The following is a 14,382-nucleotide window of genomic DNA, read 5'->3' as shown; positions in this document are numbered from 1 at the left end:
GGGCCTATAGGGAATATAGGAACTACACTACATGGCGCCCAACGTTTGGTAAGGCGATAAAACTAAAGCAAGACGTTAGAGTAACTCAGTCGTGCTTTTTCACACAGACCCTTTCTCCCGTAAATACTCCAATAGACGTCTGGAGTGGGTGAAAGGTTAAAATCCGCCCGAACTTAGTAGGAAGAGATTCCTATGTAGAGCTTCTGGTTTATTCAACGTTGAAGGATACAGTGTTCCAAAATATTGTGCACCTAATCTTTGTCTCCTTGGAGACCTGCTCTGCAAAACTTTCATTTATACAATGTCAGTAGTAGCCAACGGAACCGCTGAAGCCGCAGTAAATGCGACTCAGCAGGGTCCCGATGTTACAGGGATTAATGAACCGGGTGCGATTATCATCCCGGTAAACATAAGAAAAACTATAACGTTAAAACGTATAGAAAACGGACTGACCACACAAGGTGGCACAGTCGTCTTCGTGATAGAGGCACATGAATACCGGCAGACAGAGGTATTCTATTCTTGGATAAAATTTCCAGCGGCAAACGCTACAACACACGAGTTCCACTATTACAAAATAGAGGATCCACCGGATGAGTACGCTCCTTTCGAGGAGATTGAAATCCCATTAAAATACCAAGAGCACCTGCTCTGGTTTAAAGGCGCCCTAAAACACAATGATCAGATTACCAGGCTCAGTCCACTAGGTAGACCAAGAGCAACGTGGCCGGTTCTAGCCAGCTACACACCACATCCGGACATTGATAAAATGTCAAAAGAAGAACTTTTAGCACAGCTAAAAACATTAATTAAAATACATAGACAGTTAGTCCAATATGTAATGCGGACTGCAACAGTCCAAACAACTGTTAAGGTTCCACAGCTGACACGCTGCAGGATCAATTTGGCCTACCGGATGGGACTTTCCTGCTGCACGCAGCGGTGGTGGCAGCGATGCAGCGATATTGGAGGAAAGGGTTGGAAGAACCGGAAGTGACCATGGCATGTCAGTATGTGGTGATGGCGGCGGGCACTGTTAAGGCGGTGTCTTGTCTCCATACTAGAATGCTGAGTGAGGGACTGGCGCCACTACTGGCATTGAAGTCGCGGTGGGAGGTCAGCGTAGGCAAGCCCATACCGGACACGGTTTGGAGCCAAGTGTTACGACGGACGTGGAAGGGAACGAGGAATGCGCGATTTCAACTGGTGCATTTTTTCATTATCCATAGGGCATACCTGACACCAGAGAGAGTGAAACGGTATTTCCGAATGCCCGATGCCGTGTGCCCGAGATGCTTGACACCCGAGGTAGATTTGGATCATATGCTATGGAATTGCCCGAAGTTAGGAGCGTACTGGCCGGCAGTGGGGGAACTCCTGAATGCAGTAACGGATAGGGAGGTAGACTTTGATATGGCAGCGTGTCTGCTCCTCTGGTTCCCTCATACCAAGAAGACAAAAGTTACTAGTAAATTTATAGACCTGGGAATCATGCTGGCTCAAAGAGAGATAACTTGGCACTGGAAATCTAAGGAAGGTCCGTCAGTGAGGAGATGGATGAGTGAATTGTTGAAGTGGTCAGGCTACAAAAGTGTTATCAGAATGCGGCAGGCCACTAGGACTGGCCATGAGAAGTGCTTGGAGTTGGCGAGGGCGTGGGAGATGGTGGTCCAGGCATTGCGTGACTATGTGGCGGAAGATGAAGAGGAGGAGATGTGATAGTTGGGTTCCATGTGGTTTGCACGAAGGTGAATGGATCCTATGGGGGATGTACTCTGGTATATGCAAGGTTTGTCAGTACCCGAATCAGCAGCAGTTGTGGGGGGGGGGGGACGTTCTTGAAAGGGTAGTTAGGCACCGCGGCGTAGTTCAGAAGAAACAACTGGACCTGTTAGGATGTGGACGAGAACTGAAGAACGTACCCAGGGAGTATTCTGGGTTCTGATGGTGCAAGGGGGGGGAGGGCGTTAGGGGGGTAAAAGCAGATACAACATGATGTGACCGACCAAGTACCCGAGCAGGGCATACACTGAGGCAGCTTCTGGAGAACAGTGCTCTTGGCGCGCCGCCCAGCCTCCGGGATGTGGGCTGAATGGCTGTGTAGAGTATTTGCTTCATTTTCAACTGTGATGTCATAAGTGTAATGGTTGGCCTAATTTTGATGACTTGTCTCTAATTCTGCAATAAAAACAAATTTAAAAAAAAAAAAAAAAAAAAAGGTTCCACAGCTGACCCCTCATCAGGGGAACACAAATAAAATTACACCACAGAACATACAATCATGTTTTGGTAAAACACCAATAAAACAGGAACAAATTCCTTTCTGGTTAGCGCAGAAAATTACTCAAATAGAGGCAGTATTTCCGAATACTACTCCTATTGAGAAACACAGAATTCTGACCATCTGCCTTCCAATGGGGGTCGCACCACATGTGGAGGACTGTGACACTTGGGGTACAGTTTTTGCTTCCATTTACACAAAAACACATGGTGTTTCGTCAATGGCGGTAATACCAGATGTGCTAAAACAGATTCAGAATGAATACGGTCCAGAACCTGCTTTAACTCTTGGTATGAAATTACTGAAAGACTTCAAGCAGGTCTCGGCTATATTACTAGCCAACATAAAAGGAGAAGCAGCATCTGTGGCGATCCGCCAGAAATTGAAGGAAACAGATATAACAGATCAACCAATTGAGCTTGCCAGAATTATAGAAAAATGTTATGAAGAATTAGGTAGAGACAGCATGGGTGGGAAACTAGTAAAATCCCAACTACTCGAAAATCCTGAAAAATTATTTATTAAAAATAATCTACACACTCCTAAAAAGAGCTGGGATGGAAATAAACAATCCACTCCCAAGGAAAAAGTTTTCCAGTCCAGAGGAAGGTCTCCTCGACGGACGGAAAGAACTCCGACTCGAGAACACCAGTCTCCCCAGAGGGAGCACTCTGAGAAAAGATATAACCTTAGAAGTAGGGATAACTTGAAAAAGCCTGATAGATATCAAAGTATTGATACACGTCCCTCTCGATCTTTTTCGCAGAAATCGGAAAGAAGAGGACGGTCAGACCCAGGAGAGCACACCAAGTCCAAAGACAAGGAACCTGCTCAAAGTAAAAAATTACAATTTCCAAGAAAGAAGGTAGCCAGTATTAGAGTAATCGAACATGCCAAGAATACTGAGGACACAGCTGAAAAACGGGGAGTGGGCACAGACAATGCTAGATAGTGCAGCAGAAATCACAATAGCTCGCAAGATCCTGATGAGTCATCTGGAGACAGTGGACACGAATGAATACATTCAAGTAGAAACTGCCGACACCAGAGTTAGTGAACCTCATAAGATATACGAAATAACACTGCGTCTATTTTGCGATAACCTCTCAAAAGGCTATGACATCCTGTTAGCTGAGAAAGATTGGCCCCCAGAGTTTGGCAGGGAGTGCCCTCATGGCGAAGAAATGATTATGCCTGCCTTCTCAAATCACATTCCAATTCACACTAAATATATATATATGCAAGGAAATGGGCAGTAGCCCAGGCACCAGCATTATATAAAAATCATGTAGGATGGGATGAGGACTCTCCTACTCACAAAATCCAGTTAAAATGTCAACCTACTGCACAAAGGCAGTACCCAGTTAAGCAAGAAGCTAAAAAACAAGTCAGGGAGATTTTAGATCAACTTAAATACCAAGGGGTAATTGAAACATGCACCTCTCAAATGAACAATCCTTTGTTTCCTGTCTCGAAAGCGGACGATTCGTATCGTCTAGTCTTGGACTACAGACACCTTAACTCATGTTGCAAAACATTTGCAGTACAAAATTCGCATAGTGCGGCACTGATGAATAACATAGTTCGGAAAAAATACAAAACAACATTAGACATATCTAATGGATTCTTTTGTCAAAATATTGCACCAGAAAGCAGGTACTTGACGGCTTTCTCAATAATGGGGTCACAGAAAAATTTCTGTAGGCTCCCACAGGGATTCAAGAACAGTTCAGGACTATTCTCAGCCAGAGTAACAGAGTAACTACAAATGTATGATGATGAGGCATTATCTTATGTCGATGACATCTATCTAACAGACGACGACTTGGATACTCACTTGAAAAGGGTGAACACCATAATACTTGGGTTCGCTGCAGAGGGTTACAAATTCAACTTTAAAAAGTCAAGAATTGCCCATCTGACAGTATTATTTTTAGGATACGAATTATCAAGCGAAGGAAAAAGCCTAGCGGACAACTTCTTAGAGAAGTGCGCTGTACTCCAAGCACCAAAAACGCTGAAGAACTTACAATCGATTCTAGGCTTCCTGAATTTCGGAAGAACTTACATTCTAAATTATGCGGAGAGGGTTAAACCTCTCTACGAATTAATTAAACCTGATTTTAAACCAATCAACTGGACTCAAAAACACACAGAAATTTTGAGATCACTGCAAACAGACATGTTAGCAAGAACAAAATTAGAAACACATGACAATACACGCAACCTTGTAATCCGAGTCATCCCAGGATGATGCGGATTCACGTACCTGACCTCTAATGAGGGAGAAACGGTACCAATAGCTTACAAATCTCACTTGTACACACAAGCAGAAAAAACATTCAGTCTCACTACTGTGAAAGCAGTGCAAACTGCTATAGCTAAAGAACGAGGACTAGCACAAGACAAAAGGATCACTGTTCTTACAGCAGAATCCGCCTTCGAGGCACTATTCAGCCCAGTAAACCTGCCTACAGTGTTACTGGATCCGAAATGGATACAGTGGGAAAATTCTCTTGCTGCAGAAGACGTGAAATACTATTTCGCCCTGCACATGAAAAAACTGAATGATTTAAATTATGAAAAAGAATATCCTCTGCCAATCGAAATTCTTCCTCTAAAACAATACTCCTGTATAATCTATACAGACAGATTTGTACAGCATTACAATGTAGAAGATAAATCCTACGATGCAGCCTGTGCGATTGTTAAAGGTCGCTGGCTCTGCGGTAAATTCAGACCGAAAATAACAAAAACTGAATCACTGAGAAAATGTTCGGCTCAGCGAGCTGAAATCAGATCTTTAAAGATGGCGCTTGAAAATGCCGAACGTGAATTCCCGACACTAATCGTGTGCGATTCGCATTTTTGCGTCAACTCCTACAATAATGATTTGCAGAGCTGGATTCAAAATGATTACAAGGATGGCACAGGTGCCACAATCAAGCATAAAATGCTTTGGAAGCAAGTAGTTCTTTTACAGAAAGAACTACAAAAGACTCACGTGATACACACTCTGAGTCATCAACGTGATGGCGTTCACGTTGCAGGGAATTCATTGGCTAAAACAGCCATAGCGGAAGCAACTAAACCGGCTTCCGTAGCCACAAAAAAAGCGTTCAGAAAAATATATAGACGGGGAAACCATGCTGGCAGTAAAAACGTCCTTAAAAGGCGACTGTGCAGCACTACCCGTGAACTATCCACTCAATTATGCATACGTAATTGATGCAAACTCCGTTCCTTTTGCTCGAATCCCTGGAGTGGGGTATAGGGTAATTCCAAACATGAATCGAAGAAAGTTACTAATAGCAGACGCACACATGGGTGAAGGTCCAAGGCACAAACAGATGAAGGAATCTCTGACTGAATTACAATCAGTATACTGGTGGCCGGAGATGAGCCTGCACCACTATAAATATGTAAAGAACTGTCCCGACTGCGACAGAGATCGCAGCAGCGAGTCAAGCGGAGTAATGCCATGGCCTGGTATGTAGGTAGCGTAATGCGGTCTATATCCAATCCAGCGTCCTATTAATTGTTTAAGACTACATTCACTTTAAAAATGAGGCCCCAGCGCTCGGCTGACGCCAAAACTGTTATAAAAGATCTGCGAGTCTTTATCGGCACATACGCAATTGCCATGTTTCATTCTGACCAGGGTCCTGCTTTCAGCTGTTGAGCTTATAAGGAGGCCATGGCCAGTATGGGCATTGGGTTGCGATTCTCTTGTCCATTTCACCCTGAGGGAAACAGTGTAGTGGAAAGAAAAAACCGAGACATAAAGCAATCTATAACAGCGAGGGTATTAGGTTCGGGTGATGGGTGGGTCAAACATTTAATAAGTGTCCAACGTAGTCTTAATAATTTGCCAAGAAATTCTCGAAAGGGTTTCAGCCCGTATGAACTGTTGTTCGGAATTAGAATGCATGTTCAGGATCTTGATAGTCAGGCTTCAGTGGTAAAAGATAAAAATAAAGACTTTGACATCAAAGATCGTTTGGCTATTTTACAGGACTTGAATGAAACAAGAAAATCCTTAAGCAACATAAAAATAAAGCAACAGCCAACTACCACTGAAGACACACCACCTGTCCCAGCAAGACCTGTCTGGATTCCAAAGATTGGGGATCTGGTCAGAGAGAAAATAGTGGTGAAGAAGGAATTTGGGCCTTCTTACAGAAAAGCAGTACCTGTCTTAGCAATCAACGGAACAAGATCAGTAGTACTACCGCCCCTTGCTGGTAAAAAGGAGAACCGAGTTGTATCAATCGACCTGGTAAAACCACAATCATGTGGCCTATAATCAACAGTAGGCCAAGTGGACTCCCAAGAAATAACAGAATACCCAAATTTGCAACAATCCAAGAGGTTCAAACTGAAAGACTAATCACATTTGATAAACCTGCAGTGCACAGAGAAGGACTATGTAATAATGCCATGGAACTCGTGCCTCTTGAAACACAGATTGAAACAGTTCGTCATGAAACTCCAGTCTACAATGATGTGGCATCAGAATGTGCTAATGAAAGACAAATTGAGAAAACAATTCCAACAATTGACAGAACTGCCTCTGGTTACTTCATCAATTTCGATAACTTTTCTGAAAATCAAAGCGACGCTGAAGTGACGCCAGAAACAAAGACTTTTAAAGAAAAAGCAACAGAACTCTTTCATCAACTCAAGGAAAATTTTTTGAATGCACCACTGTTTGAGCATTGGATTGTATCAGGGGTACTTATACTCCTACTATGCCTAATTTTGGCTTTAATTTTAGGAAAATGTATTACAGTTCATTGGACACAGCAAGTCAGAACATCAACTTAGTTCTAAAACCTCACAAATCATCCCACGTGAAGAAAAGAGGACTATCATCAGTAAATGTCACAGCCATTCCAATACCCGGCGGGGTAGTGTGGGACAAGACTGACTATGAAGTATATGGCCCGGTCGAGATCTTGAAATATCCTCACCAGTTCAAGGTTTCATTAAGTGACTTTGTAAAACCAAGTACATTCTCTGATGATTGGGATTTTGAAAGTATAAATAATATGATGTCGGATTTAGTGTTGTCAGCAAAATTTACAGAACATGATTATTTACAAGGTTCATCTAATTATGAACAGATGTACTGTTTTTCACATTACGCAGACCATTACTTACATAAATCTGCTCAACCTAGAAATGTTTTTAAATATAACCAATGGGAACATTGTGCTACTCCACCTAAAAGTAGTTCAAAAACGTTTTTTGAGAAATTCCAATACTTCTCAGGGTTTAACACAAGTGATGCAGAAACATTTTATTATAAACTGTTGGATAAAACAGGGACGAAAACAATGCTGACAAATACTAAATTGATATATTCAGAAGCATTTTATGAAAAAATGATGACATTTGGTTTTGATTTCTGGAAAAATAATATTGAAACTAAAACCATCTGGGGTACAAAAGAATGGCAGGTACAAGGCCTAGGAGCATTATTTCGAGCCTGCATGATCCCAGAACAAATAATGTTCTTAAATGACACAATTCACCAAACAACCTGTCTTGGCCTAGCTAAGATTAAAGACCTTAACAAACCGTCTATTCCAAAGCCAATACCTGATAATGCAACCACAGATATTGAAATAGACGTATCAACAATTTTACATCTAAACAGAACACATCCTGATTGGAAAAAGTGGTTAATCTGGCCTACTGACACGAATAACTGTCAAGATATATTCCTGAACAAAACACAGGGGTTAAAAATGACCAGACCAGACCCTAGATACTCCCAGAGACAACATCCAGGGATAGTAACAACATACAGTGTAGGGAAACTGTGCCTTGAATGGCTAGAATCATCCACACTGGCAGAAATTAAGCAACACTTATCTTTACTTAAAGATGGTGCTGATTTGCGCGATTTCATTATGGGACCACGCAAACAGCGTCAAAAACGTTTCATAGCGGCAAGTGTATATGCGGCATACAATGAGGCATGTAAAGTAACACAAATTGAAACAGCAGAAAAAATACGAGAAATTGATCGTATTAATTTGGAAAAATCACTTTCTGTTGTGGACAATGGGTTAATGACTCTGTCCTCCAGAATATATTCACTGGACAGTATTGTATCATCTGCCATCGATATAATAGATAAAGACTTGCTAATGTTACAACATGGCCAGTCGCAATTACGTTCTATTGTACAGTTGGGCTGGACGCTGCAAAATCTTCGTTCAGGCTATGTGCCATGGCGTTTAATCAACACAACGTCATTGTTTTCCATCTTTAACCTTACTGATAAACAAATCAGTTTGGCACAGAAAGGAGCAGACTATACAATCCTGAGCATCGAAAAACTTGAGAGATTACCATTGACAATGTCAGAAAGACCTGTCATTGAATGGATAATACACGGGATTATCACAATTCCGATAACAACTTTCCGATTTAAAAATTGCCTTGAGTATATACCGACTGGCCAGTATAAACGATTGGGTAAAGAGTACATTAAGTCATCATGGAAATTACCATATACACACACATGCTACAGTGACAACAAGAAAAATGTATTTCTTAGTGGTGAAAATTGCAAACATTCACTAAGCGGTACACTTTGGTGCCAGGGTATTAATTTACATGGGGACTGTGAAGGGACTTCACACAACCTTTCATGCCACCAGCACGTCACACCTGCAACGCAGATAGAGCCCTTCTTTAGGCAACTTTCTAACGGGAGTTACATTCTAATAACGGATCACAGCTGTTGTGGCTTGGTGCCAGGGAAAGCATATCTCATAAGCGTGACTTCCATGGTCACTTGCTGTATGCAAGCATTGTTTCCAAACTGCCCTGGAGATTCCAAGACGCCGATTTGGCCGCCTTTGAATGTCTCTTCTATACGAATTGATACTTTAAGCAGAATGAAGTCTGTGCTTTTACAGACAACAGTGCCCATCACGTCATCAAAAGAGACGCATGATCTCCAAGTTGCAAGGACAGCATAGGAGATACATGAACTTTTATCAACAAATTGCCCGTGCATTTCACAGAAATGCTAAGCCAAATCCTAAATATGTCGGATGCCATTGGTATCTCAAACGTATTTAAGACAATTTTTTCGGGACTGTTAGTACCATTCAAAAAAATTCTGGGCATTATTCCCAATTTTGTCCATTCAGTCTTTGGCGGCATACCCCTAATTTTGGGACTTGTAGCAGGCATTTTATTTTTGACCCTCCTGCTCCGATGACAAGCCAAAACACAGACATGACTCCGGCAAGGATGGAAGAAACAATCCTAGCAGTACGCTACCGGGACCGCATAACTAGAATCCTTGGATTGGCCCGGCTGAGAGATCTGAACATGACCTGGTTTCTTTCATTCAGACCTATATGGCAGACCTGCATCTTACCAGTGCTTCGATGTATGCTATGCGGAGAAGAATGCGTGTTAGACACCTGTCTTGCACTACCATCAGCAGTACCAATGGATATCGATACTTTGCTAAGTCCTGTAACGGCTCATGCATCGTGTTGTCCCCAGCGGCTACCAATCCTGATGACGGCATTCATTGAGACTCCTGCGCTACGACTAGGTGGCGGCAGTGAAGCGGTAAATGAAAGCAACATCACCCAGATATGGCCTTCTGTGAGCATTGCTGATCCAAACATCGATGATAGCAATCATTCTCACAACTGCCAGGTTACTGCACTATCGAACCTGGTCGAACTGTCACCTGAATATGTAGACCTATTCTTTAAGAGCTTGTCTGATATGATGTTCTCCCCTGAACAGCAACAATGATTTTTTGGAAAAAACATTCCGGCGCACAGCGTTCCCATGAACTCTGAATTTGGCCTTCAGTTTTGATCAACAAAAACTACTGAAAAGCGTTTGGAACTCTATTCCCCCGTTCACCATGAGAATTTCTTTTTTTGAATTGAACATTTTTCAAAATATTTACCTTTTTCTGGCACTAATACTTTTGCTTAAAGTAGAACTATTCATAAAGAACAGAACTTCTATTTTTAGTAGATCTAGAGAAAAAAGAAACTTTACCTCGGCCTCTAGCACATTTTACAGCAATTGTATTTATACGTGATGAAATAGTCTCGCCCTTCTTTTCTGTATTAAGAGACATTTCATGTGTAATTTTTTCGCAAAATCGTTCAACTGATTACATATGCAATAATTTTTGAATGATTACTCTGCTTAAAAACGTACAGTACCTATATTTTCATGTATTTCATATACGCCCTTTCAAATGCTATATGTATTTTGGGTGGGAAGGAATACACGCGCATCTTATTGCTTTAGTTTTTAGTAATTTGATGGACATAAATTCGTGGAGTGGGTTGTTGTGTTCTATCTAGGACCCCGATCAATATTGTGACCTTATGCCCCTATACGGCTATAATCAATACATATCCCTATGATGGCATAAACGATCAGAGCCATATTTCAATAACTCGTCTCTGCAGCTCATTACAGTACATGACACAGCAGAAACCACTTCCATAGATTCCTAGATAACACACCGAGTTCTTTCAACAGATTAAAGCCCCAGCAACCTGGGAAAGCCCCGCTTGCTTTGTTTTGATTAGTAATAGAACTCTTGCAAGCACTGTAAGAACGACCAGTTCTTAGTGACATCTTTATTGACGTCTTATGTCCAAAAACGTACGTCAAACTCGGCACCTTTCAGGTATAAATAATACCAACGTTGCCTTAAGCACACACGATGGTGGTGGTGAATACAGGAGCAGAACAGCTGTCCCTTGCAGAGCCCAGCAGATGCGAGAAGCCCACGGACGCTGCCCCTCCTCCTTGACGCGCTGAGAAAGACGCTGTCTTTTCTCCTGCCGAGAAAATCCAGCTCCAGCGTTTCCAGCCTACCCTTGCGGGTAACTGGAATATCAAGTCCTGAGAGGGGATACCAGACCTCCAACATTCTATTCCAGAGGTACGGTGCTGACTAGACCCTTAGAGGGAATTCTTGAAGCAAACCCTTGGCAAAACCAACCTTAACTTAAACTGCTACTCACTTGCTCCCTCCCAAGTATTATGCTTAGGTCAGGTACACCGGGGTAGGCGTAGTTAGAAACACCAGTTGAGGACGTTAGCCAAATGTATATATGAATGTATATATTTTATTCATTTTACCTATCGTATGGCTAAGAAACCATATCAATGCTTTTACAGTATTATTTCGCAATACTCCTTTTACTGTACGCACTTTTTATAATAACAAGTCTTGCAATTGTGGCAATTCATTTCTCTTGCATGAGAAGGAACACTGCTCAATAAATAATATCTTTTATTGAAAACGCCCGTCTCTCTATTCTCTGCATCCTGGTGAAAGTAATTCCTGCACAACTGACTGAGTGAAATAGCTGTCTATTGTTTCACACGACTCTAGAGATTGACTCTTATTCTGAGGAGCAAAGTTGTCATGTTAATGCGGTTGTTGGAAAACTGAATCCCTTCTTGTCTGAGCCAGGGAAGCTGATCACTTCCAATTCAGTCAAGAAAGTTTCCAGTGACCTCTGAGCTAGCTGGTACAAACCCAATTAAGTCTAATATAGTCATTAGAGACCTAGAAGACCGCACTTCTACGTCTACACTGCTGTTTATGTTATTCCAATGCGCAGGGCCTATAGGGAAAATAGGAACTACACTACAGGACTTGACTAAGCAAAGTGAAACAGACCTTCTTTGAATCAACCTTTCCGCTAATAGCCTCAGCCTGGTTCGCCTGTGGTCTGAGAGATATTTTTTGTCCTGAAATTCTAAAATGGCTCCCCAAAAAGTTATGGTCATTGAAGGACTAAGCGAAGATTTTTGCAGGTTTCGAGTTAATCCTAGGTTCCTGAATAGAATCAGACAAGCCATTGTCCCTTTGATCGCTTCCTAGCATGTGGAGACTTTGACTAACCAATCGCCAACGTATGAGAATATTTGATACTTTTTATGCCTTTAGTGAGCTGCCACTAAAGTTAGTCATTTTATGAAAATACAAGGAGCTGACAAGGTCAAATGGGAGGAACTTGAACTGACGGTGAATGTCAGCTACTCTGAATCGTAAGAATTGTCAATGCTTTGGGTGACTGGGAGTATAAAATAAACATCCTAATGTTCTAGGGTCATCATGTAGTCTCCATGGTTCAGGAGCTGGAGGAAGTCTTGGAGTGTAACTATACAAAATGGCTGTTTTCTATATTTGTTTAACCTCCGCAGGTCTAAAATAAGTCTTGATTCCTGTTTTTTCTTGATCAAGAAGAAGCAGGAATAAAACCACTTTCCCTAATGATTGCAAGGTACTCTTTCTGTCGCACCCTTGTTGGGCATGGTAAATATTTTCCTTTGTAAGATGGAGAGTGGATAACCGGGTCGGAGGCCTATGAGGAGGCCTCTTTATAAATTCCAATGCATGGGCATAGGAGACTAGATCTAAAACCCATTTGTCCATTGTGATTAACTTCCAATTAAGGCAGATAGTTTGTTATTCAGCCTACAATTGATTCTGGTACATAGTTGAGAGTAACCAGCAAGTTCACCTTGTCACAGTTTCCTATTTGTGTCTCTTCCCTGAAGTTAGTTTCCTCCTTACAGGTTTCTCGAAAAATCATAAAAACTTATTAGACTTGTAGGTTTAGTGACTTAAATGATCTACTTGACCTAATTAGAATGCTCTTGGCCGCTCCTTGAGCTAGCTCCTCCGGTCGCTCAATAATCCTGAAGATATCCTGCTAGCTGAGCGCATGTAGGGCACTAAATTTGGTGCACAAGTGCTGAGGAATATAGTGGCTAAAAGCTGGAGCACTTGTAAACGTTGCGGCTGAGGAGTCCCGGAGGAGCTGTGTAGGCTGAATAGTCGTGCTGCGAAGCAGCGTGCTTGCGTGCTCACAGTCCGTGACGCAGCGCAAGCAGGCATGAAAATAATTGCATGCAATTTATCAAAAAAGTCCCAATAATTTAATAAATTATGGAATCCAGTCTTGCTATACCTAAACACGAACTATTGGAACCTTACCTGTCCACAATACACCAGAATATCCAGCTTTGGGGCACTGGCCCACCCAAGCAGTTGAGATGTGACAGCATTCACAGTTATGTAAGTGAATGTTCAGGGGTAGGCGTGGGGGGGAGCAGTGGGTATACGTTCTGGTGGGTATTGTCATCTTAAAGTTGTTCTTTATAGTCATTCAATTAACAATAAAAACTAAAAAAAACAAAGATATAACATGTGCAACCTTCATTGTTTGTCATAAAAAAGGTGGAGAAATTATAATTTTTAAGATACATGCTTTAACTGAATACCCCTAGCCACCCAAAAGAAAAGAGCTGTACTCAACTTCTCCAGTGTGTTCTTGAACAACACGTTATGAAATGCTAAAGACCTTTGGCACTACTTTACAAGTTCACTGGTTAAAGCATTATTACTTATTAAATGTGTGTAAAATGCTTAAGACAAATGTGCATACCTTTCCTCCAGAAATCCATCTTTGGAATTATTTCCATCGAAATTTAGAGAATCCTCTGCATTATCTATAGGATTTCCATTACAAGAATCTTCTATGCATGACTGGTCACATTTCTCCTTTCCGCAAATATCATTGTTCACTATAAAGCAAAGAGCAAGTTAAAGACCATATAAAACTGAGATAAACATTCTCAAGCAGGCTAAAGCATAATCTAGAAACGTCCAACTAATATTTCAAATTTAAAAACAAATGATTCTCTACAAAAAAGATTTATTATAAAGACTTCGACCTTTTTCTGTCTTCTCAATTTGTATTTAGAGACATGTTTTTCAATGTCTGTTACACCAGAATCATTTAATTTACGAACCCTCCACAATACTTCCCACAGGAATATATGGGCTTCCCCTTCAGTGCTATACCGACGGCCGCAAACCATGATATTGAATTTGCTGTGGTTAATCCTCATGGAATTTTCTTTGATTTATTTATTTATTTATGACATTTGATTAAGCGCAAACAATTGCCCGTGGGCGTCTCGGCGCCGTGACGTCTGCAGCAGATTCTCCAAGTGCTTATGTAAATTTTGAGGTATTACTGATTAAACAGCCAAGTTTTTAGCTGTTT

At 41.5% G+C, this 14,382-nt stretch overlaps 1 protein-coding gene across 2 annotated transcripts in view; it reads right to left on the bottom strand.

The window, feature by feature from the left end:
• Positions 1-14,382, bottom strand: part of CPAP (centrosome assembly and centriole elongation protein) — a 354,772-nt gene that overhangs the window by 219,417 nt on the left and 120,973 nt on the right. For both annotated transcript variants that reach the window (XM_086935221.1, XM_086935222.1), the window contains one exon: positions 13,759-13,897. In XM_086935221.1, coding sequence (XP_086791347.1) covers positions 13,759-13,897 — 139 coding nt within the window. The remainder of the gene's footprint in view (positions 1-13,758; positions 13,898-14,382) is intronic.

The sequence above is a fragment of the Lissotriton vulgaris genome, chromosome 8 (genome assembly GCF_964263255.1).
Source record: "Lissotriton vulgaris chromosome 8, aLisVul1.2, whole genome shotgun sequence".
Classification (NCBI taxonomy): domain Eukaryota; kingdom Metazoa; phylum Chordata; class Amphibia; order Caudata; family Salamandridae; genus Lissotriton; species Lissotriton vulgaris.
The sequence above is the reverse complement of the archived record's forward strand: the minus strand, read 5'-3'. Positions and strand labels throughout refer to the sequence as shown.